The sequence below is a fragment of the Anas platyrhynchos genome, chromosome 3 (genome assembly GCF_047663525.1).
Source record: "Anas platyrhynchos isolate ZD024472 breed Pekin duck chromosome 3, IASCAAS_PekinDuck_T2T, whole genome shotgun sequence".
Classification (NCBI taxonomy): domain Eukaryota; kingdom Metazoa; phylum Chordata; class Aves; order Anseriformes; family Anatidae; genus Anas; species Anas platyrhynchos.
The window spans coordinates 46,039,552-46,065,135 of record NC_092589.1 but is presented as its reverse complement, the minus strand read 5'-3'; the positions used below and the strand labels follow the sequence as shown (position 1 = coordinate 46,065,135).

At 37.4% G+C, this 25,584-nt stretch overlaps 1 protein-coding gene across 1 annotated transcript in view; it reads right to left on the bottom strand.

The window, feature by feature from the left end:
* Positions 1-10,464: 10,464 nt before the first annotated feature.
* LOC106017302 (uncharacterized) overlaps positions 10,465-25,584 on the bottom strand; it is a 31,032-nt gene continuing 15,912 nt past the window's right edge. Inside the window, exons 3-4 of the mRNA XM_072035805.1 lie at positions 18,473-24,795; positions 10,465-16,292 (exon numbers count right to left, since the gene is read on the bottom strand). Coding sequence (XP_071891906.1) covers positions 15,926-16,292; positions 18,473-19,053 — 948 coding nt within the window. The 5' untranslated portion in view covers positions 19,054-24,795 and the 3' untranslated portion in view covers positions 10,465-15,925. The remainder of the gene's footprint in view (positions 16,293-18,472; positions 24,796-25,584) is intronic.

Below are 25,584 nucleotides of genomic sequence, written 5' to 3'. Positions count from 1 at the left end.
TCTCCATCAATTTATCAGTCCTCCAGTTCTGTTATATAAATCCTTTCCCAAAACTTATTAAATTCCATATTAAGAGTATCTTTGTTCCTTGCCCCCAGAACAGGAGTCCAGGCCCTCTTCAGAAGCTGGAAACCTGCCACTAATTTCCAGGATAAATGTGGTAATGATCCATATAGAATTTTTTAGTGGCATTCCTGCCACTAAGTCCATCTAATACCTCTACATTTGATTGAAACTGTTGGCTTTCTCAGAACAGTGTTAGCTGCAACATCCACACTTGTTTTCTGCACACACCTTGCTACTTTTTCCTTTTCCCAGAGGGAAATCAAATCCTCAAAAGTGATGGAAGCACATACTTCCTTAGAAAAGAGGACCAAGAAATTTGGTCAAACAGGAAGTATCTGAACAAAAGACATCCTAGGAAAAGATCCTATCCTGCACCAGCATGGTGGAGAGGGGGAAGGTTTGTTTGCATCACTTTCTATTTTTTCTCTACCTCTTGAACATTTGAATTGTCTGATTTTAAAATAATTTCTGGTCATCTTTGAATTTTGAGTTATAATAAGCTTTAGAAGTGAAAGGCTGTTGGGTTTAGCATGTTCATTTATACATGAATAGTCAGTGCAATTATACTTAAAAACTCTGGTCTGTTCAGGATCCTGTCACGCTTTGGGTGATGAAAATTTGTCTTTCTAAATTTCCCAGCCTTAATAATAAAAGTTTCTTATGGTGTTACATGGAGGAGATCAGATCATGATCACCTTATCCAGATCAAACTTCTATGATACTTTTTTTCTATTTTTTTTTTTTCTTCAGAAACAGTGCTCTTCATCAGTGCTAGGTCCTAAGTAGCATCATCTTTTGACTTTAGAAAAGTCACCTATACATATTATTATTATCTTTTTCTCTTTTAATTACCACAAAGATACATCATCATCCCTACATTTTTTTTTGATTCCTTATAATTTTTATTCACCTTTCCACTCTGTTGAGGTAGCACATTTTCTTCAGGACTTCAGCCTAAAGAAAAGACAGGTATATAGACATCACAGTTGCAAACATTTTGGGAAATGACTGTTAAATCACTTGGTTATATCAACTCTAGGACAGCTGGACATACTTAACCATAGGATGGCTTACCAATGTTTTTAATACGTGTTCCAATCTGAGAACTAGAAGGCATCAAAAAAGATTATCTGGAAAATACTCAAAAGAAAAACATTCTACTTTAAATAATACATAGTTTAAACATGTAACTTTTTACCACAGAACTTTTAAAATGCTTTAAGTTTATGTGTGTTCAAAAAGTAAGTGAGTGGAAGACATACATAAGACAACTAACAATCTTTCCTAGCTTAACGAGTCCTACTGCTGCAAATCACTTCAACAGCTTGACAAATAGAAGTCTGAATACTGGATAATGGAACAGGTTGCCCAGAAAAGTTGTGGATGTACCATCCCTGGAAGTGTGGCCCACCATGCTGAGGGAGGTGATTCTCAACCTCCCTTTGAGGGAGGGATCACAGCCAGGCTGGATGTGGTTTTGAGCAACCTGGTGTAATGTACAGTGTCCCTGCCCATGACAAGGAGGTTGGAACTTGGTGGTCTTTAAAGTCCAACCCAAATCATTCAGTGATTTTATGATTCTATGGATAAGCTGTACAGAAAGCTGAAATCTACAGATATAGGAATCAACTTAAAAACTGAAACTAGCAAGAAGATTAATCAGTATGTTCATAAATGATTTCTGAATAGACAGACAGACATACCAATGATTAGTCGGTGTTTACTTCTTAATAACAACAGCACTTAAATCAGTCCAGGAGAACTTTCTCAGTAGAAGACAAGTCTGATAGATATTAATGCTCAGAGAATCTCTTCTCTATACAGAACACAATAAGAATTCACAGAACTGTGTACAAAGTAAGTGGTACCATTATCTGTGTGCAGTAAATGTTTATCTTGACAAAAAAGGAAGAGGTTCTTGAATTGTTTACATCGTGTTTATCTAGACAGTCTAACTTGTCCAAGTAAAGACTGAGCACTGGGTGAGTAAACCTCTTGGTCTGAGATGATATTGTTATGTTCTTACTAGTATAAGAATTAATCTTTAATTTGCTTAGGACTTCCATGAAGTTGTTCCAAAGATACTAAAATTCTACCTGTGAATAGAAGTGCACTGAGTAAGAAGTAAATGGGAAGATTACCAGCAAGTGATTGGTCTACCCTTTAGGACTTCAGTAGTGTGTATGTTTAAATATTGTGCAGATAGGAATCCAGTGTGGTTTCCAATTCACTAATAAAAGTAATAGACAATTCTACACCTCTTTTTAGAGGTTGTTTTGCTACAGTCACCCTCTTTCATCATAGTCACAGTAATTTCCCCAGAAGTGAGGTGGTATTCCTACACTGCATGTGATTGATAGGACTTGTTCTACATTGTCTGCCAGACTCCTGAGATAAAGTATTTCTTTCTTTTTTCCTGATACAGGCAGTCTTTGTAACTATCTCAAAGTTGAATCAACATTTAAGGAAAAGGACTTCCCGTGTCCTGCAAAGGAATGGTGTTTCCTGGCCATTCTGTGAGGCAGCAGAGCATGTGTTATCCAGCACACATCAAAAAAAAAAAAAAAAAAAAAAAAAAAGGACATCAATTAGAGTGAGCAGTTAGCTAAGCTCCTGGGGATGTTCCAAATGTAATGTGAATAGTGAGTGATTTCACAGAACATTTTGGTAAGAACTAAGTGCACTGGTGGACCAGTTTATGGAATCTTGTATTGCCATTATTGTGACTATAATTTCTGGTGGTTCAAAAAATGCTGGTTGGGTACAGTTCTTTAACCCTATGAACTCTTTAACTTTCACAGGAAAGTCAGTATTTCAATGGACATAAAACCTCTTCAAAGTTAATGACACTATGTAATGCAGGGACGATGATTTATTTTATAAAATGATTCATGTTTATTAATTTTATATTAATATTTATTATTATATTAGAAAGAATCCCCAAAATGCAGTAGATTCTACCGCTTCAGTTCCAAATTAATAATGATTTGCTTATAATTTTATCATCAAAATCATGTATTATTAATGAATGTCTTAGGTGCTCATAGTAAGCTGAAAGTCAATCACTGTTATAAAGAAGTTCAGGTAAGCACATTTTCCAGGAATTCAAGAGACCTCACATTTCCCATGGCAGATCGAAGCTGTAAAGTTCATTAAGCCAGAGTTCCATGGGAATGTGTGTGGTTGTGTGTGTCTGCTGGCACTGGCAATTCTAGCTTGACATGCTTCTGACTTTGACAGAAGAGTCTCAAGTTGATACATTGACTTTTTTCTAATATAGAGCCAAATCAAAACTACATCAAGCTTTGTGGGAGCGATACAAGTCTAGCATTCCATTGCAGGCTTCTGTGCAATCACTCACCCTGAACTATATACCGTCTCGAGTAATTAAAATATAATTTTCATACCCATAGCCACTGTGGTCTTCGTATTACTTAATTACAAAAGTCCAGCCAGACCCATGCCATGATTAATGGAGCTTCTTAAGCACCACACATTTCAGAGGGAACCAGACAGAAAGGTCATGCTGGTCTTCTCTCTTCTTCCATTCTCTCAGACCTTGTGAGAACCAGCAAGACAAATCTTCTGCCCCCCAGCCCCTTGTATTAAATGTGGACCTCCTGGTGGAAAATCCTAAATGCTGATAAACAAAGCAGCCTTCAGCACGTCACAACTGTATTAGAGAAAAAATATAAACAAACAAATAAATAACTATATGCCATATATTATCAAATGCAGTATACTCAGGCCTAGCAATAAATATAAGCATTAGGAATAATTTAAAGCAATTATGAGTATGAAGCAGACCTTAACATTTTGAACCTACACTTTTTATAACTACAAAATGTGGAGCAATAAAGAGAACGAGTAGTTGTCACACAAAAATCACAGGGTGTCATATATATACATATATATATATACTACAATCTAAAAAGAGCAATTTCCATCTTGGAACTTAGACCAACAAAACAGAGCCCAATAAACACTTTGAGTCCTTTCAGACAGTTCATGATGTGCTAGATCCTGCTGAGATGAGCACTGAAGGCACAGTCAGTAGTGCAAACTTGTTTATTATGACAAGGAGGATGCCTGCTAGATACATGCAATATGAAAACTTGGAGCGGGGGAGAGGGGGTGGTCAGCACTTACATAGTGTTTCAGGAGCGACCAGAGCAGCTCATATTTTAAGTACAATGAATTTCTAAAATGAGATTAGCTTCAGGCAGATTACTTGGATTACTGAATGTTAACTCAGTGATAGCACTGAGCATGTTTAATGGTAGGATGCAGTCGTTTAACTCGGTGTTGGGATGTATAGACAGAATATAATGATTATGTTGTTTTACCACATGAAAAAGAATTGAAGATGTGGAAGGGAGTGGTCTTCACCCTTCTTAGTTTCAAGGGCCTAATTTAGGATTTAATCACCTTAGATTCTTTGGTCAAAAGGAAGACACAGATTCAGAGTTAGGTTAAGAGATGTGCTGTGGAGTATCTCCTTCACATGCATAATGGAGGGAGTTTCTAGAGTCTAGCTTCCAATCTTTAGTGTAATCACAGATGGCATTTTGGAAAAAGTAATTGGCTTATGATTCTTACCAGACAAATGTAAGCTCCTGAGTGGATGCAGCAGCACAGACATCCTGGGACAGTGGAACAGGAGAGGGGGAGCCTGTGCCACAGTGCTGAACTTGCACCTGAGGTGGCAGCCCCTGTGATAGTATGTCTACTCTCAGAACCATAGTTCAAGAAGGATATTTTCACATTTTCGCAAGTACAAAGAGCTTGAGAAAGGCACATAAATGATGACAAGCAGGTGCCTTTGGCCTGAAAACAGCTATTTGGTTGTAACTAAAAGTTACTGATATTGAAGTTGGACAGACTAAACAGTGAAACTTTAGAGAAGTGTCATAAGAATGACTAAATTACTGAATAATGTTCCTTCCAAGGAAAGAAAAAATGATATTACGCCTTCTAGTCAAGGGATTCTGAAAGCATATTTATTCCAATTGCCATCAAACATTAGGAATTGATTTGATCACAGCCTGTAAAAAAACACCTCCAAGGCAGCAAAATTTCAACAATGAGCTTGGTCATCAGCCTAGCAGACAAAAGTATAGCTAAATCCAATAGCTGGAAGATGATGCATGACTAATTCAGACAAAAAAGAAGGCACATATTTTTAACAGTGAAATATTTTTTTTCACTGGAACAAATTACCTCAATTTGCCATGGATTATATCTCTCTCTGCCAGTTTCAAAATAAAGATTGAATTTTGAGTGAGAGGAGGGCAGAGAGAAAGGGAGAGACACAGATACACTTCAGTTTAATCACACTTTATTTTAGAGAAACTTTATGGTGTGTATTATAAAGAAGATCAAACAAGATGTTATCAAATATTTACTTGTAGCTTCAGGACCTAGGGCTTTATGAAGTAGACAAATTATGAATTATTATTTTTCTTATTAGAATTTAAAAAAAAATCCATTGAAAATATAACAATGAATTCTTCGTACACTGAATGAATTGTAACATCAATTCTGCATTATGCAGATAGCTAATTTTGCCAAAATAGTCTTTTCATAATAATAAATTTTTGCAAGTACAAAGAGCTTGAGAAAGGCACATAAATGATGACAAGCAGGTGCCTTTGGCCTGAAAACAGCTATTTTGGTTGTAACTAAAAGTTACTGATATTGAAGTTGGACAGACTAAATATTTTGCTACTGCAAAATCAGACAAAAATAAATAAATAAATAAATAAATAAATAAATAAATAAATAAATAACTTTTAAAGGAAAGAAAAGCCTTCACAGGCATACTAGTGGTCCGGAACACTTTTTAAGCAGTTATGTTCTTGACACATTAGAGCTGACAGAGATTTCTGTTTCATGTACGCTACATTTTCACCATTTTTTTACACCTCATGAAGATATTCATTACTAATGATATGGAAAATTGTCAGAAGGAAGATGTTCACAGAAAGAGATGGCCTTTGTGGTTAAATGGACCACAGTAGGTGTGCATGTGCACATATGTATGGAAGAACTCCCAGAGTTATTTCCTGGGCAGCAAGGCCCAGGAAAGCACTTCACACAGGTAATTATTGGGTACCCATTCCACTTTTGTGGGAATGAATTAGGTTCATCTCTGATGCCCTAACTTCATGCCTTGCTGATCACAGCTAAACTTACCTGCTAACCTAGATGAAGTTCAGAGGCACCCTCTCTGGTGGTGATCCCTTGCCTTGCACTGAACTCAGAGGCATCTGATAGATATTTCCCAGGTGATGCTCAGCCACCAAGGTAGCAAACTCCTCCCCTTTTTTTCCAGAGAAAAGCCCTGGCATTTATTCCCTCATTTTTCCTATACTAGAGGTTTTTTAAAATTATTTAATTTAATTGAATTTAATTTTATTTTCCCTCCTCCAAAGTGTACTACAAGGCATTTTCTGTTCTGGAGCATGAGTTATTTCAGAACTAGAAATATTTGGTCTGTCCCAACAGATATCTAGATTCCCAGCTTTGCAGCAAGAAGTACCAATGTTTATCCCAGGAAAACTGCAAAGTACGAGTGTTTAATACCACAAAATAAAATTTTGTATGTGATGTGAGAGGTGGGGGAGGGAAGTGGAGAGAAAGGGGAGGGAAACAGAAGCCAGAATTTAGAGGGAGAAGAATTCTGGAAAATAAAACCAACACAAATTTAAAACCCTACAGTGTGTTCTGAAATATCTCTAAAATAGAGTCTAATGTAAATACATGATAGGCCATGTTGTAAAAAAGGTTTTATTATATTCATAACAAGGTGCTGCTAAGCACATTTTTGGCACTATATAAATAATAAATAGTGATAACAACGCACATTCATGACTTCACCACATGTGAGTAATGGACCCAATGCAACCTAATGCCAATAAAATCTTTATATCTCCACATGCCATCATGTATTCTTTCTACATATTATGTCAACATTTTTAAACTACTACTAAAACATTGATCAGATCACTATACAACTGGATGTTTTTAAATCTCTGACATCTGGAAAATTTAAGTTCCTAAGAAAAGAGATCTTTAAAAGGCTCCAGAAAGTCAGAGGGAACTTTCTTACTGAAAAGATGGTCTGGAAAAGGATAGACAGAAAGCACAGGGTGTCAGTGGAAAGTAAAATGATTTCACTTGGTTTAATGTGAAAACCATAGAGAAAGCACTTAGGTTTCTTAAAAAAATGGGAATTCTGTGATCACATTGAAAAAATTTGCAAACAGTAGGCAAAGGACAAAACCCACATGATTTTAATTTTGTAAATTATACAATGACTCAGTCAAATAATGTTCATTAGACTTATAACAGCTTCTGTTACTCTCTTGCTTTCCCTCATCTTTTCTATGTTCTTGCCTTCCAGGAAAGAGCTGAGGTATTTTAATCTATCCAAAACCAAGAGCTCTTTAGAAAATGAAAGCTGTTGGCTTTCTGTATCCTCTATTTTTCAGAGCACTTATAATATTGTTTCAGGTTTTAGATTTCAGATTTCTCTGTCTTTAGCAGATACTTTCTGTGGTCTGGGTTAGATTGATGAAATGTCCTGTTTTCTTCAGGCTTTGCTAGCTCTTGCCAGCTGAAAGTATTACCATATATGATGGCACTTTCCAAAGCAGAGTTTCTTCTCCACCTGCTAAGCATATCTTAAAAGACAGTAGCAGGTTAGAAGTATTGCTAACAAAGCAGCAGCACCACTTTCTTTGATTTCTATTCTAGCCTCATTGACAAGGAAATGCACAGCCATGTTCTCCATTGTACGTTTCAGTGATAACAGATCAGCTGGTTGAACAAACTATTTCTGAAGGAAGAAAAGAAGGGAAATTAAACATGGGGTTGAAATGGGACAATCCACAAGTTCAAATAATATCCTTCAAAATATTACCTAAGGATAAAGAATTTATTAAACAAGACTAGATAAGCTTCCATTATGTCTGGAACTAGGCCTCTGACGTTAGCTAATATTTGCTACTTAGTGGAAGAGAAAAATCCTCATTGAAGAACCTCTTTCCTTCAGGCTGACTCATCTGTGGTTTACCCATGCTTACAGACTGTAGGGTCTTCAAAGCATCTTTGCCAACTAAGTGCTGGACTTGTAATAACTGGGCAAAATTATTGCATAATTTTTGCAGCAAAGAATAGTTCTCCATTAGATATGCAGGATGCTATAACATCACTGCTCTCCCAAATATCCAACCCTGTTAGAAATTTCTATCACTTTGCCAACAATTCCTCTGATAAGCAAAGGAAATTAGCACTTCATCTGGCACCTGGCTTCTAAAGACAAACAACCTGATTTTGCTCAGAAAGGAACCTCTTCCCTTTGTGTACCCAATGCTGATTTTTATGAAGAATTTTACAGAAAAAAAAAAAAAAAAGGCTATGAGGGTTGTACGTAAAAACTAAACCTATCTAGGGAGTGTTACTGGGCTGTGAAACACAGACTTCTGATCTGTTAAAACAGCCCCTGGCATGGGGCCAGTTCGCATTCTCCCCAGTCCTTATGATGTGGGGATTGCCCTTGGTATTGCCAAGTTTGGATGCAGCCACCCAATTTTGAATTTGAAGAGTTTTCCTGTAAGGATGTGGCCAGACTGTGTCACTTGGCCACAAGGCCAGAGAACATTTCCCAACACTATTCAATTTACTGGCATGGACACCATTAAGGTAAGATTTTAAAGAGATATAAGGGCTAGTAACACAATTGTCTGAGCACTTCAAAATGCTAATGGTACTAAACTCCCACTGAAACCAGTGGTAAATGGCTAATTTGCTCAGTCCAGGAATCATGTGTACAGCTTTAAGCATATGCTCAAATCTCATAAATTCAGATCAAATGTGAGCATAAATGCATTTTCAGTAGTAGATTAGAGCTGTATAAGTTATTTCCCTATAGTTACTTTTAATATACTAGGTGACAAACACCAAGAGCATATTCACTATTCTTTCTTCACCTGCTTTCAGTTACTTTTTATCTTTGCAAACATCAGCCATTCTGGTAAAAGAAGATGCAGGCTTCCAGCTAGACCAGCTGTGAGTGTTAATTTTCTTGCTTCTAACCTAAGTGCTTGTCCAAAAAATGCCAAAGTCAATCATTTATCTAGATAGAAAACACTGTCTAAAAGTGAAAACAAATAAATGTGTGACACATCCCCCTAAAGATAAACTTTAAGCTTTATCAGTATCTCCAGGGTGTTTCTGTGGTGAAGGGCACTTGTCCTTCTTTCTAATTCTGGACCATCTTGGTTCAAGTCTTCAGAGGTTCCAAACTCTTCATGGTTCTGGTGAATCTCTGAACGTGGCCCAGTGTTTGCATTGTTATTCAATAGATGTTGCATCTCCCAGCTGCAGTATTCAGTTTCCGGGGTAGTATGCTTAATGGAATAATAAAACAAACTATCACCAGTTCGGTTTTGTCTTGCAGATTACAAAACTTGCTTATCTCATGAGGAAACCTGGCTCACTCACACGCTGCAGTCATGAAAATTACAGGCACTCCATTTACTTTGTTCTCAATAAGTCATAAATGAGTTAATTACCAAAGAGATGTAAGTGTTTTTGCCATCTCCTGTCAACAGGATATAGAAATATTTAGTACATATGCCATACGTAGTTAGATGTGTGATTCCTTCTTGTTTGTTTTTCTTAACAGCCAGAAGATTTTTTATTTTTTGTTTGTCTGTTTGTTTCTTATGTTCTCCCTTAATCCTGTAGTGTGTGCAACTGTCATGGTCAGAAGAGAAAAAATCTCAGATAGAAGGGATTTATTTATGTATTTATTTAATGGTTCTAGAGCTTACAGAGCCAGGGAGAGAGATGAAGAATTTTCAGAGAAACAAAGCTAGGGATTGCTTGTACCATTAGTGAGCCATCTTAATTGTAGAAAGAGTTGCAATATATCCATAAAGAGTTGAGGTATTGTCACTATCTTGTCTTATTGTTTTTTATTATGTGCTTACTTTTCCAGCAGCATGGCTTACAGATCATATACAAGATAAAATAGTAAAATTTCTTTAAATAGCTCTAATGAAACTGCCAACATCTATTTTATGTATACGGATTTAGGAAGAAAAATAGGGTAGATATTAACTTGCTGTGTTGCAGGAGTGTGTTGTCTATCAGGATAATGAAAAACAAAACTTTTCTGTTGTGCAATTAAGTTCTTTTATACTGGGTATGAGTTAATTATTCCTTTGCATGCTAATTTATGTAATGAGTGCTAAGGCATCTTAAAAAATAAAAAATAAAAATTAAAAAAAATAAAAGGGCCAAGAAAATAACTTCTAAAATGTGTAAAATGTGGGTAATATATATTTACTGGGGAAAATTAACTGCAAATCAGTTAATTGTGTGTATCTCTTTTTTTTTTTTCTTTTTTTTACTGTTAACCTGCTAAAAGAGACAAACCTAGCACAGTTAATGAAAAAGATATCAAACTTCTCAAATTCCCAACATGAAAAAAGTTGAAAATTTACCTTGAAAATTTAAGTATTATATTTTAGTTGAGGTTAAATTTTAGAAGCAGGTACTGATCATGATTAGAAAATAGATTTTTCATGAAAAACAAACAACAAAGAAAAACTAATATCAAAATATTAGAGAAAAAGTCCTCATCTAGAGATGAGCTACATATGAAAGCGTCTTAAGGATGAAAGCCATTAATCATGGCCACTCAAAAGCAAAGCAAGGAGAGGGGAAAGATAATGGGAGTAGTACACAGGCAGAAGACAACATAATATTAGAAATTTATATGAACCAAATGTCTGAATTAGATTTGGTGAGCTATTTTATTTTATTTTCTTTGGCTAATTTTCATACATTTATATCTGAATGTCAACCTTTCTAAGTGTTTTCAGACTACATTATTATACAAAAACATTTTGAATTGGAACATTAGAACATATTCTTTAAAAAGGTCAAAATAGTCTGACAGCTTGTAATATATACTGAGTGTCAAAATTAACCTTTCTGCATGTTTCTGTTTCAAGTAAGTCATGTTTTCTCAGGTCAAAAACAAAACAAAACAAACAGACAAAAAAAAAATGTATAAGGCACATTTAAGTACTCTGAATAATTCTTGCCCAGTTAGTGCTGTGCCTATACGAAATACCAGATAAAAATCCACATCTAAATCTGATTTAGCCAAATGTCTTGACCATGAATATATACACATATATATATACGTGTATGTATATATATACGTGTATATATATATGTACATATATATATATATATATATATATATACGTATATATATATGTGTGTGTGTATATATATATATATATATATATATATATAAGTGGATGTCACAGGCTATTAGTCCTGCAGACACCCTCTCAGAAAGGTGACGGGGGCACTCTGGACATCCCATGGCTCAGTTGCAGGCCAGCACTCAGCAGCCCACTGAGCCAGTTTGCTTCTTCCTCTGCTGGAGATTTGTAGACCAGGCCCCAGGCCCCAGGGAGGTAAGGGAAGGGTGCAGCCCCTGCTAGTGTCTTGGGGTGTGTGTGTGGGGGAGGAGGTGCAGCGCTTAGCCCCCACGCCTCTGTGTGCTTGGGTGAATTACCAGCCCATCATTGGACCACTGTACCTTCTTGTCGTTAAAACCATAGTTCACATAGTTCACAGAGTTTTTTGCTGATTTATGTTACCTGTCTTCTTTTAAAAATTACTAGAAAAAGGATGCCAGAGAGTAACAGCAAAAGGTAGTCACTTTATACATATCTTTCTCCCCTCTCTTTCTCTTTTCTGTAGATTTCTTCCATTTTTTTCCAACTCTTCACTCTCTTTTCTGAGTCCACAATCAAACTCTTCCAACCCCCCTTCCTTTACTGAAACAGCTTTCTTTAGCTTTTTCTCTGGATAGAGGTTAAATGCTACTGTGGAGAAAGGTTGATTGGATTTCTGAAAAAAAAGGCTGGTTAAGGTATGCCTATTTTCCATTCCCTTCTCCTTCAGTCTATAATTGCCTCGTCCCCAATATGTTTTTATTTTCTCCACCTCTCAATAATGCACTTAATCAAGTTTCATTGTATTATTCTCTGTATTCCCTATATCACTGGGCAGAATATGTATATGATCCTTTCCGATATATCTTTCTTTAGAGATCATAAGTAGTTTGAGCCCTGGGTGATCGTCCTTGGGAGTTGGCATGTCACATGGACAGAAAGCCCTTTGCTATTTGAGTGGTATGCCAAGTAACCATGTATTCCTGATCAGTATGTCTACAGTCATTACTAGGCTATAAAAGTCAGCTTTCCCCACGGTGCAGTATGCCTTTGGAAACAGCCAGCCCTGCAAACCCAAGCATAGATTAGGTGCACACTTCAAGACATATGGGTGGAAAACTTGACACTGCACTCTATACATACATATAATGTGTGTGATATTATTTATGTATGTAGGAAATACATATACATACATAAGCCAGAAAGAGAAGAAACCTGGCAAAAACACTAGGGGTCCTTCTCAGCAGCAAAGCTTTCAGAGTGTTGAAAAGAATGGAGCCAATTTCTGAGACAATTTTAGCTTTTACTGGAAATGCCTTCTCTTAGAAGGGGGAAGGAATGGAAAAAAGGGGGGTAAAGGGATAATTTATGGCTTGCTGTTTAAAACCTTCCTGGACCAAATTCACTTTTGCACTTTTTGTCACCTTTCAGCTCTGAAATGGATCCTGGCCTAAGCAGTGTTAGGGCTCATCTATCCTCTCTTGAACTTCACTGCTGAATTTGCAGTCATCAGCAGAAAAGAACCCAAATACAGCTTGAACCCGGACCTTAGAGGGGGGTGGGGACTTGCCAAGCCTGAACTCAGTGCTCAGGCTTCAAGAGCCCTGCAAGAATGTGGTAAAGAAAAGGCAAGGAGATTCATTCCTAATGAATGTGGCTTGAAATATATACTTCAAAACTTAAATGAATAGGTTTTTAGTTACAGTGTGGTGCAGAGAAAAGTAGATGTGGAACAACTGCTTACACAGACATAAAACAGTCTCTCATTCTCTCACTCTCTGGGTCCCTTAGGATGTGGTTGGGCAGATGGATACACACATGTGCAAAAGAATCCTCAAAAACAAAACAAAACAAAAATATCTAGGAAGACAGAGGGAAGGCTCTTATGTAACATAAATGTAATGAAGTCCTCTGTTAATGAGGCTGAGATTGTGACTGAACTTCTGCTGGGCACATCATTTACAATTAAAGGTTTGTAGTTTAAAAAAATATATATTTTTTTCAGGGACTTCTTTCTAGCTGTATTCTTACAGCAATTAGTAGGTTTATCATTTTATACAAAATTAGCTAGGAGTAAAATGCTAAAGGCTTTTAAATTCATTTTAAATGCAGTAAATCTCATTAAGTTTGCAGCAGATTGTTTTCAAAGAAAGCATTTGGCAGCAACTATTGTGACAACTTTTTTCCAGTACTCTTACCATTACACTCTGTATGTTGTGTTTCCCATAAATGTTTGTGACAAAAGAAACAAACAGCTAAGAAATACTATACTAGATAGCAGTTTATGGTCTTCACAGAATACACAGGATCTATGCAGTGAAATGATACTGTGTTTGCAACTATAAAACATCGTATACAAGGCTATAAAAAGCTAAGATTATTGCATTTTCTTCTTGAGGTAAGTTAAATGCTTGTCATTTTTCCAGTGGTTTTAAATGGGAATCAGGAGTCTAGTTCCTTTCAGTATTTTAGGAAATTTAATCTAAGAGACATTTAGTGAGTTTAGTTATGAACTGTGTCACAGTTATGCTGCATCTGATTAGGTTTCCTAATGAGAAAAAGGTACCATATATGAGTACCATATATTTTGCATAAGGTCTCTGAAATCTCAGTAAATTCCCACTAACAGGCCTGGACTACCAACTGTCACGATTGTCTCAAGTCTCCTGGCATATCCATTTTCTCTCATTTCTATGATTCTGAGGTATCAATAGATCAGGAGGGAAGCAAAGACACCTGAACCTCCCTCACTGTGTGGTGGCATCAAAAACTTGCATTTATCACAGTTCTGTTTCCACCTAGAGATGCTATTGACTGGGTAAAACAAACATGAAATTCATAAATTTGGCCTTTTGCTGGGGAATAGTAGACATTTGGCTCCTTGAGACACAGCACACATGCAAAGAATCTATGCTTATAGTACATTTCAAACCAGTCATATAAGTGTTATGTGTGGGTACATCTTACTACACCTATGCAGCTTGTGTAACAAATCTGCACACTCTGCATCTGCTCAGCAAAAGCACATGGTCCATGTGTATCCTGGATACAGCAGATGCATAATCAGTATTCATGCACACTAATTGCATGTATCGAGGCTATGCAAGACTGACTGAGCACTCTGCTCAGATCACTCTGCAGCTCCAGCAGATGTGTGGCATATCTGCTGCACTGGACACTGAGGCTACATCTATGCTAATAAATTAAATATGCTATTCTCTGGCACCATGACAACTGATATGGAGTGGCCCACATCCATATTGCTAAACTATCTTATCATCCCAAATAAAGCAGTGGCATCCAAAGTAATCAGTGGGAACAGTGCATGTCCAACTCATCGCCAGGTCCTGAACCGTGTCTGGGAGTTATTGGGAGATGGTTAATTCCACTGAATCAATCCATAACAAGGATTTTTCCAATATTTAACCAATATAGATGAACGAGTTCCCATGTCCTTGGTTCTTTTTAATTTATGGTACAGTCTAAATATACTAAATGGTGTGCATGCATACATGTGTATGTTTTGGAAATCCCTCAAAATAACCTGACAGTTAATAAAGATGAATTAACATAGCAATAACAAATCCCAATAATCTCCAGAAGTACATGGTGGGCAGCAGCTAAACTAAGAATTAACAGCTGCAGAAATAAGGTCCAAATCTCCCTTTTTAACCTGTAGATGACATAACCCTTTAGCTCTCCCCGTCTTCTTAGATGAATGTGAAAATCAAGATTCATTTCGATCTCATGTTATTCAGAGTTACAGTAATTAAGAAAGAGGCCAGGTAATCCCCCTTAATATTGTGCCTGAACAAAATGCAGTTTCTTAAATGTTTTTTAAGTAAAAAGCATACTGAAAATTAACAGCTACTCAGACAAATATTCCCTGTTGTCCTTCAATTTGGCCTCAAAAAATATCGCAATGGGCTACTACAAAGAGAATGACACACAGCTGAACACCTGATTTTGGTAATCGGCCACTAAATTCACCCTTCCAAAAGCGATCCTTGGAAATGGAACTATAGGTAAATTAATGTTTTCATATTGGACTGTGGATAGATTTCAACTCCATGTGGAAAATGCTGAAATATCCTACAAGTGGATTATGCCAACTCAGATGTATGCATACAGACTGCTACCAACCAGAGCAAACATTGTGAAGTATAGAGGTGTTTACAAAACTGAGGCTCTCTGTGGAATTGTTTACAAAGAATTGTTTACAAAGAGACTTCAAATCAGTAAGATCCATACAGAAAACCTACTTTTTTATTATTATCTATTTATTTAGTCTGCTGATTATTCATGTGTCTGACTATGTCCATCTATCTGCAAAATTTTTGAGTTGGTGGGCCATCACTGAATACATTTGAAATAGATTTCAGAAGCAATTGAATATTTCAAATATTTGATGCTGGGAAATGAAAAACTGCAATCTGTGGTTTGCCGTAATGCATTTGTTTAGCAGCAGTTGACTGGCCAATGGTTATGCATGCTGTGGCCAATGTAAGGACTACTGAGCAGCTACAGTATGTTCTGTCTCTCTTCCTTCTCTTTCTTATGATTCTGACCCAAATAATATTTTTTATATATATTTATTTATTTATATTATATAACATTATACTGCCCACCCACGCTGGGGACTCATGGAGCACAACAAGGCCATAGGTGTGAAGCAGCAACTGACTTGCTGTATGGATTGTAGTCTGACAGAAATAGCCACAACCTGCCTCATGTAGGCAAGAAGCAGCACTTAGGCAGAGGCGCTCTGACTTCAAAGATGGTACACTGGCTTTTACCTGGAGGACCAGGCAGGACCAGGCAGGACACACCTGCGCTGCTGTCGTAGCACCTGTACCAGGAGACATAACCTTGAACAAGATGACATGCTGGAAAACACCCTTTGCCTTGCCTGAGCAGGGCCTTATTAGTAGTCTGCTTCTATGCATCATAGAGCAGGACCTAGAAGGATAGAACATAACTTCAGCTGTCAGTTTCTGGGGCTGCAGTCACCATCATGAGATACCATTTATCAAATGAGTCAACATCCGGAGTTATCACTTAGGCCCTGAGGAGACTTTAACATTAAAAAGATTTATTCCAGAGAACATATGATTTGGTTTACAATACACTGTTTTATCTGATAATAATGAGTGCAGAGAAGTTGCCAAGGAAAGAGCAACAAGGAGCAAAAACAATGCAACAGCACTGCTTTCATTTAGCTCACCTTTCAGTCTGTTAAATATCTGGAAAGAATTCCCACATACATTTATCCCAAGCATGTAAAATCCTCCTTTGTCAACACTACAGAGCCCTTACAGGATTTACCCTGGGTTTCTTAGAGTGCTTTTCTGTCCATGAAATGTCAAGACTTCAAGTTCTTCTAAAAAGTTTTGAATTCCAAACAATTAACTGAACAACGAAGCCATCTCTAATCTCATTTGTTCATGTTGTAACTCAACCAAGGAGAGTAAAATACAGTCATATTTCTAAGCCAAGCCGTCTGTGAGATATCACAGAGCAAAGCATCAGAAGATTTTTTTGGGGAAAAAAAAAAAAAAAAGTTGAAAACTCCTTTATATTTAAGATCATATTTTAAGACAAAAGGACTTCCTGAATAAATTTAACATATTAAATAGAGAGAGAGTTTCAACTTCAACTATTGAAAGAATATAACTTTTCTGCTTGCATTTTGGACAAATAACCAAAAGGAGATACAAATCTCCCTTAGGAGTTGATCAATATGAAAAGAAAAGACACCCTGCTTGCAGCAGGAAATTTCCCAGCTGAGAACAGCTGAAGTGAGCATGCCTATGTGAACCATGAATGTAGCAATTACTGACTAATACAGATTGTCAACAGCTGACAGTGATAATGCTATTCAAAGGTTTTATTTATAATTCCTGCATCTGATATTGACCAGTGTTCTCCCAACAACAATAAGGAGAGGTTTTGTAAACAGCTGCACTAGCAATTAATGTTCTACTGCAATGGTTTATTTTCCTTGCTTTTTGTTTCTGATCCATTTTCTACAGTTTTATTTCATTTCCTCTTTAAGAATATGCCCTTCTCAAAGAAAATCCTATAGAAAAGAGAAATCTCATTAACTTACTATCAGTTGCTGTTTACAGCTCACATGGACTAACATGAAAGTTAGTTTGCCTCTGGCATGTATGCTGCCAATAAAAAGTAAGGCATTGGTATAGATGTAATATGTCCATTATTCTTAAAATTTTTGGCTTAATGTAAAATATTTTTCCAGATTTGCACATCACATGGCACATGAAACTAAAACTTATGACTGCTGCATTCATTATTCTGTAGGGTTAGAACTGAGTAAAATATGAATCATTTCCCCTAACAGATGCTGTTTTGAAGTTAATTTAATAGAATTAATGATTATAAAACCTTATGTTATAATTAATGGTTATATAAGTTCCTGCATCATAAAATAGGAAAATACAACGGTCTGGTCCTGGTTTGTCACATTGTAAAGAAGCAGTAAAGTTCAGATTTACGTTAAGTATGAATTGCTATAATAGGTTTCCAAATCTAGTTATCTATTTGAGCTTCTCCATTTGGAACACTATAAATCAGGCCTGTTTGCAGAGAACATTTCTGTTATTTTTTTTCTTCTAAGGAATCAGAATCCATAAGCAGTCATTAGCATAGATTATTGCAGTGAAGTGAAAATTCATTTAATTAAATCACTGAATTGCCTGTGTTAAAATGCAGGTAATAATAATATCAGAGAGTATCAGAAAAGTACATAGGAAGCTACTGAAATTTGGATGTAAGCAAAGACCTGAGATACATGAATGTATGCCTGAAAAACGGAGAGCAAAGAAATAAAGGAATAGGATCAGATCAATATAGTCCAGAACATTACGGATGACAAATTTTATGGTGAATATTACATTTTTGGACCATGTCAATAGAAAAATGTATTTAGGCCGGAACAGCACACAGAGATAATTATAAATTTTGGAGTATGGGACAAATGTTGAAATTGTTCACAATAGAGACTAGTGCAGAAAATTTAACATTTATGCAAACAGTTCACCAAATTAACAAGTTCACCAAAATTCACTACTTGGGCAGGCTTTGGAGTCCTAGCTTTGCATTGCCACAAATGCACTTACACAGAAGTATGTTGATAAAAGTGGACTGTTTCACAGACAGCAGTATGAGTCCAGAACTTCAAGGACAATTGTCCCACCTTCTCTGTAAGCTTAGCATACCAAAGCCACCAAAAGTATTTGCAGTCTCTAGAATGAAAAAAAAGAAATCTTTTCAAAAATAAAGCACTTAAATCTACTGAGTGAAACAGATTAAAATCAAATGTTTGAAAACAAAGCCCTCCTCTAACCCAGCATATTTTCGCAGCATGATTCCTTTCCATCAGCTTTGCTATCCAGTCCAGCAACTTTCCATAGCTTCTTCCATTGCCACAACTTTTGCAGGAGCTCCCTGGGAGTTCTGGGTGGGCTCCCTCATGCAAGCTGGCATGCAGCTGCCCCAAGGAATACTGTGGGCTTTGGCAGTGCTGCAGACTTGCTGCCTGCTGTGCCCCCGCTTTTGCAGCTTGGACTCTGGACGTCTCCCTCAGCTCTCTGTTCATTGTCAGAAAAGAGGCAATTGCCCCGTTTCTCATGCCCGGTGAATTATGCATGAAGCCCTCTGCATCATAAGCAGATAGACTTATATGGCAGTCCAAAGTCATGTTACTTTATCAAAATACAGTAAACTGTGAGCAGACAAATAAAGCAACCCATCCATGAGAATCAGATTTACAACACAGTTTTTTTGTTTGTTTGTTTGTTTTTTTCTGTGCACAAGTAGTAAATCTGATGTGCACAGGAGGCATATAACTTCAGATGCATGTGCAGGCCACATGAGCAGAAGATGTTCAAGGAGTTTAGCCAATGTTTCCTGGTACCTGGGCAGTCGCACAGTGCTGGGCTGGCTGTGTAGGGCCACCATAGTGCATGCAGTTGCCTGGAGTCTTGAACGTATGACTAATAGTACATCTAGTGTCTCCACATGAACTGATAAATGTCTCCACATGTCTGATAAAATCATCTGCCCTACATAAGCTACCAGTCAGCCTAGACATGTATTACCTTTCCTCAAACCGCACCTTTAGAAAAATCCAAGGTGAAAAATATATGTACCTGGGAAAACCTAGAGACGTGGTAGGCATGCCCAAGCTGAGTTCTGTGGTATCACATCTCTGTTGTGAGCAGTACCCAGGTTAGCTCACTGAAATCTTAGAGCCATGTCTACGTGAGGTTCAAACACAGGAATGACTGCAGTGTAGAGAGACATTTGATAAATGCTATGCAAGGAACAATAGAAATTGGTGTGTTCCCAAACACAGTTTTCAGTTGTAAAGGGAAATTATGGAAACATGAGGTAAAATATTGTTTTTGGATATTGGCAATGCAGCGTATGGATTTTTGGGGGTATTCATTTGTATTTTTTTGGCAGCTTGTTTAATTAGGACAGATAGCATTTGGCTTTTGCTTGTATTTTTTCTTATCACATTTTTTGGCTTTCAAACATAAAGCAGCAAGAAAATACAATTAGCAGGGAAAAATATTTCTGTATTCTAAGTATTCTTTGCTTCTTACTTCTCTACCTTTCATCCTAAAATATTGCAGCATACCTGGATTAAAAGCTCAGCTCTATTTGTGAAAGAAAAATCTCTGTCATGTCTCTTCTGTCTGCACAGGACAGAATATCATTTGGATATAATTTCTGTCTCTTTTTGGATACATAGGAAGAAGATGAATGACATGATGAACTTCAAAAGAAAACCTTCAAAAAAAATGACTGAACAGAAGAAAAAAGGAAATAAAGAAAAAAAATAAAGAAAAACAACAACAACAAACAGTTTCTCTGGGGCTTGCTGCTGTGCCTCTGGTGCCTGAAGAACCTTCCAGGGTGATAATCATCCCATTCCTCCAGGGGACCCAAACAGGCCAGTAAAATGAGTGCTACAAATCTGTAGTACTAGCTGTATATCAGATGCTTAACTTCAAATCCAGGCTCTGAAATGGATCGTCATGGTGCATATGAACAAGGATCTCTTTCTCTGAAAAACAAAAGTCAAGCTGTATGAGTAGTTAACATGCTCTGAAAATAAATAAATAAATAAATACTATGCTTTTCACAACACTTTTCTGCTTATTTCTCCAAGAAAGTGATTCCTGGTCTCTGTTTTGTAAAGCAGGGTAAAATTTGTACCCTCAAAATTACTGTATCTGGTACTGGAGAAGAAAATAACTTGTTTTTCTCTTAGAATATAGATTGTGACCATATGTAGTGCAGCTCTTTCTGTTGTTCCTGCTTTGATTTCTGTCCTCTAGAAAGTTCCCATACTGGAGAGCTCCTGGAAATCATTTTGGAGTCAGAAATTCTTTCTGTGTAAAAAATTTGAGACTTCCTGCAGCTGTGGGATATGAGCCAGCAGACAGGAGATTTGACCTTTCTTGCCAACTCCTGCACAGTGCATGGCAGCAGAAAGACCCATAATACCATCAAAGCTTGATGTGGAGCTTTTCCACTTGAGAAACAAGTCAGCAATGAGTGTTAACCACAAGAACAGAAAGAGGAATAAAAATATCATCTGGCTATTCAGAACAGCTACGTACATAGATTTTTCACACTAATTTCCATGAAGAGGAAACGGTATCAGACATGGCACCAAGCCCACTTACTCCTCAGTCTGGCACATCTCTTCTCCTTAAGCACCACGTAGCTTGGATCTGGACCACGCATAAGGGCTTCATCATACTGGTGGTACCAGATGAGCATCCCAAGCCTTTGTTCCAGACACAAGGGAGAGGTGGTCCTAGAATGGCTCCTCCCAGAACAACTTCACAGAAAGATTCTCTGTTCTAGAGATGGAAAAATATGCTAACTGGGTCATAATGGGATACCACTTTTGCCAGCAAGACAGGAATAAAACAAACTTGTTATAATGAGTGAAATTCTGTCCCTGGGAAAAGTCAAGAAGAGGTTGTCATTAGCTTTAGTACTGACAGGATTTAATTTAGTATCTTTATTGTCAATTTTAAAATCTTTTCAGGTAAATACACTAAAAGCATTACAGAGAGAATATGAGCCATTTGAATCCAAATAATCTCTCATACAAGTTATGAACATTTACTCTTCAGTTTCTGAAATACTAATTTAAAGGTTGGGAAACCTGCATTTCTGTTGCTAGAACTCCCCTTAGCAGACAACCATGAACTGAAAAATTGGCACCATGCTATTCTGCTTCATCTGGAAATCTTATCTGGTCATTGTTAGTTCAGGTATCTCTTCACTATACGTTGCTTTACGGTAGGAGACACATTCTAGTTTTCCCTAAGATGTAGATCTTAAATACCATTTAAAATACAGATCCAAATTGGACAAAGCCAAGGTCAAGAGTAGTGGTATCCAAGTTGGGCATATGTGGAAAGCAAGTGTATGAGGAGAAGAGCATTTATGATTTACAAGTACAAAAAGATCCATGTACAAGGAAAACAAATCATTATTTACTGGTTTGATCGTGGACTTCTGACTATAGACCTCAGTGCAGGGCTATAGTAAGGTAAGGAAGGACTAAATTTCAGTGTCAGGCTGGATTGGACAAGCAGCTGGACCTTTTCGTTCCTTTAATGGGACCTGCTCCAGCCACACTACACCACAGCTCTTCCGTGCTGTTGCTGTGCCACGTCCCACTCAGCCTACCAAATTCCGTGACAGCAACAAGCAGAAGCAAACATAAATATTTGTTCTTTGCCTCCTAACAAATTTACAGTGTTTAGCTAAGGTTAAAATGCTTAGCCATATGTTTGTCTTTTTTTTTTTTTTTTTTTTTTTTTTTTTTAACTGTGGCTTTGTTTTGTCATAAATAATGTCTTTGCCCAGCTAGAAATTTAGAAGTTGATTAAGGGAAGGAAGGAGGGAAAAAAGGCAGCTCGTAAGGGACAAACTTCACAGTTCTTCAAGGAAGGAGAAAATGCACTGAAATAATAAAATTCCTTGCTTTATAGTACAGAAGCTACCACAGGATGGGCCTGCTGGGTATCAGAAGTACCAGTGAGTCTTAGCTCTTAATATTTAGCCCTTACTTAAGCACTTTCCTAATACATCCTGTTCAGCACACTGCTTTCTGAAGTGAGGTGGGTGCTAACCAAACTAGCATCCAAAGACAGCACAAGAATGTTTTAGTTAATAGCTGTCTACTGTTTTCTACATCTACTCAACATGTTCTACTCCTTGTTGTGTTTAGATATAGTCAACAGTGGTCTAGTCAATACAATCAATAAGGTTTTCTTCTGCTGCCACAGAAAGGCTTTTTCATTCGATATGTCCTGTGGCATTCAAGGGATCTACATGGGGTTGGCAAATACATCACAGGACCTGCAAGGACCTTACTGGAGCAGCCACTGGAAGCCAGACAGCATACCTGGGAGCATTAAATGCCCATGCATATGCAGGTGTATGGATATTGATGGAGTCTACAGATATTCAGCTGACCATTGCGAAGTACCTGCAGTAGTGCCAAATCAATGGGGCGATATTGGCCCCCTTGACTTTATTATTCAGTGTGTCAGTGAGTCCTCAGACACCAGTTCACGTACTGACACCTGAACAAAGCTGGAGCTGAAGCCCACCCTCATACAGAATGATTTACTTAGATCTTTCTTGATTTTAGCCATGCTGTAGTGCCAGGAGGAAAGCATATCCTCTCTTCTAAAAATAGAAAGAAAAGAAAAAAAAAAAAAAGCAATATTTCAGTTTTGCAGTCCTGCACTTTTGGACGCTTCAATATTGAGTATCTGAGTATTTGTTTGCACTTTAGAATGACTAAAAGCAGAGCTAGCCTTAATGCCAAATGCCAGATCCAACCTCTTTCATTTGGCACATGTCAGGTCTCTAAATAGCCACAACTGCTCTGTGCACATGCCCACAGACTCCATGCCCACATGCCACAGGCTGGATTCCTCCAGCCAGGACATTTGCCCAGGCTGTGCATGCAAGCTCAGCACATCTTTGCCGAGGGAATGCTGACTGCCATGTCCAAACCTCTGCTCCAGTCCCGCTTGTTGTCTGAGCTATATCCTGACATCTTCTTGTATGTAATTAACTTTCTCAGCTACAGTGTTAGCCAGCTGCAGGATTCTTACCCAATGACATATTTACTCTCTCTCCTGCCAAAAAGGCTTTTTTTTTTCCTTTTTTTTTTATTGTTGTTTTGTTTTGTTTCTGTGTAACAAAGACAGCCAAACACGTTAGCCTTTCTCTAGGGATTCCTGTACTCCGGGTAACTGTACCATCTGCAGATCTTTCTCAGAAGGAATTCTCAAGACCCAGCTATCTCAATTACACACGTTTTTGCTTCATAGATGGGCAAGGCAAATTTTGAAGCTTTTGATGTTACTGGACCATGGCCATGGTCCACATATTTCTAAAAGTGCTCTCCTAAGCCGTGGGTCATACAGCTAGTTTAGATGGGCTCACACTTCCCCTGCCACAGGCAATTTCCCCAGCATTGTTTAAAAAGCTCCCTAGCATAGACATTAATAATGCAAACAGCTGGGAATCAAATGCATAGTTTTACAGAGAAGCATCAAGGCATATGATCCTATTGGCAGAGCTGTGCAGCACTCTCTTTTTATTTAGATTTCAGGCTTCAGTTGCCTCAGATGAACTAACTGCTAGTCAGTTCATCCCCCAAAGTGACATGTATGTATGAACAAAGCAGTCTAAGGTACTTCAGTGTATTGTTCTTTGAGAGATGCTGATACACACACAGGTAGGCAGAGAAGCAAGGACCTATAAGTGGGACCTGTGATGAAACCAGGTCTGATGAACAAGGAAGCTGTGCTCACTGTCCTCCATGGCATCTTTCACGTGGAACACACCCACAGGTAAAATTTGTCAAAAGGCTCTGACTTCAAACCTGCAAAATACTCAGTTACAAATATTTGATACAAACACCATTTTCCAAAGAACATTTTAAAATTAAATATAATATCTCATTAGAGAAGATACATGTTCACTCTTCTGTTCTTTGCCAGCTACTTGCAAGATAAACCTACACAACATGTGCAGCATTTAAAAATACCAGTTGTACTTTAGTGATTTCTGGTATCTTGCATATATATTGCAAACCATAAAAATAGAAAACTCCAAGAAAAAGGCATAGTGTACATGACAGAATTTTTGCAGTGTCGGGAGGATAGAACTTCTATGACCAAAAGCAATTTGTTTAGCCTGTAACAACAAGCATTTCAAAGGAAACATAATGTGTCCTAGAATGTTTCTTTCACAGGAATTAGAACCAGAAAAAGGCGCAACATAGCAGAAATGTGGTACAATTTTGAATATGGAAATTCCTGTTGTGAATCTGAAGGGTGGCAGATCCAAATGTAGGCTTCTTCAGTTCTTTCACATGGAGCAGTCTCTGTGGGTGAAATCATCAAAAGTTTTTAGCAGCTCTGAGCATTTCACACACACCAGGACAGAACATTTTTGAGACAGGGTATTTTTGCTGTCGTCATTATTGCATGTTTGTTTGTTTTATTGTCTTCAAGGGCCAATACAGAGATTCTGAAATGACAGAGATAGCTGCACTTTACATGATGAAACTTGATTTATTCCTGAAGTCATTTTTTCCCCCTACAACCTCTACAAGAGGCTATCACTGATTGGCAATTATGCGCTGTGATTTAACACAGCACATAATTGACTGTACTGTTGGGCACTACAACATTCTTTCTGTTTTTGCAGACTTGCCAGGAAAAAGTATTTTAAAATTGTCTGACAATTCATCTTTTACTCTGAAGTTCAACCATGTAAGTTTTCTACTCATTAGATCTACTCTTTCCCTCTAGAATCTGATGTCTCTACTCATTAGATATCCTCTTTCCCTCTTAGAATCTGATGTCCTAAGCTCATTGCTTAAAAAAATAAAATAAAAATACAAAAATAAAAATTAAAAAGTTTCTTTTCTCTGTTCCTGCCCATGCTATACATTCTCTTCAGTAGGATTTCACCTGAATTGTGATTCCAGAATCTTTACTGCTAAACCTGGAGCCTGAAAGATCCTGGTCAGTCTTTTAGATTTTGTGATGAGTTTTCCAAGGATCTTAGCTAGTTAGGAGACACCCTTCTACTTGTGATCTGAAAAGATTTCATCTGGAACTCATGAAAGACAATAAACACATCTACAATTTAGAGGCTCTCAAACAGA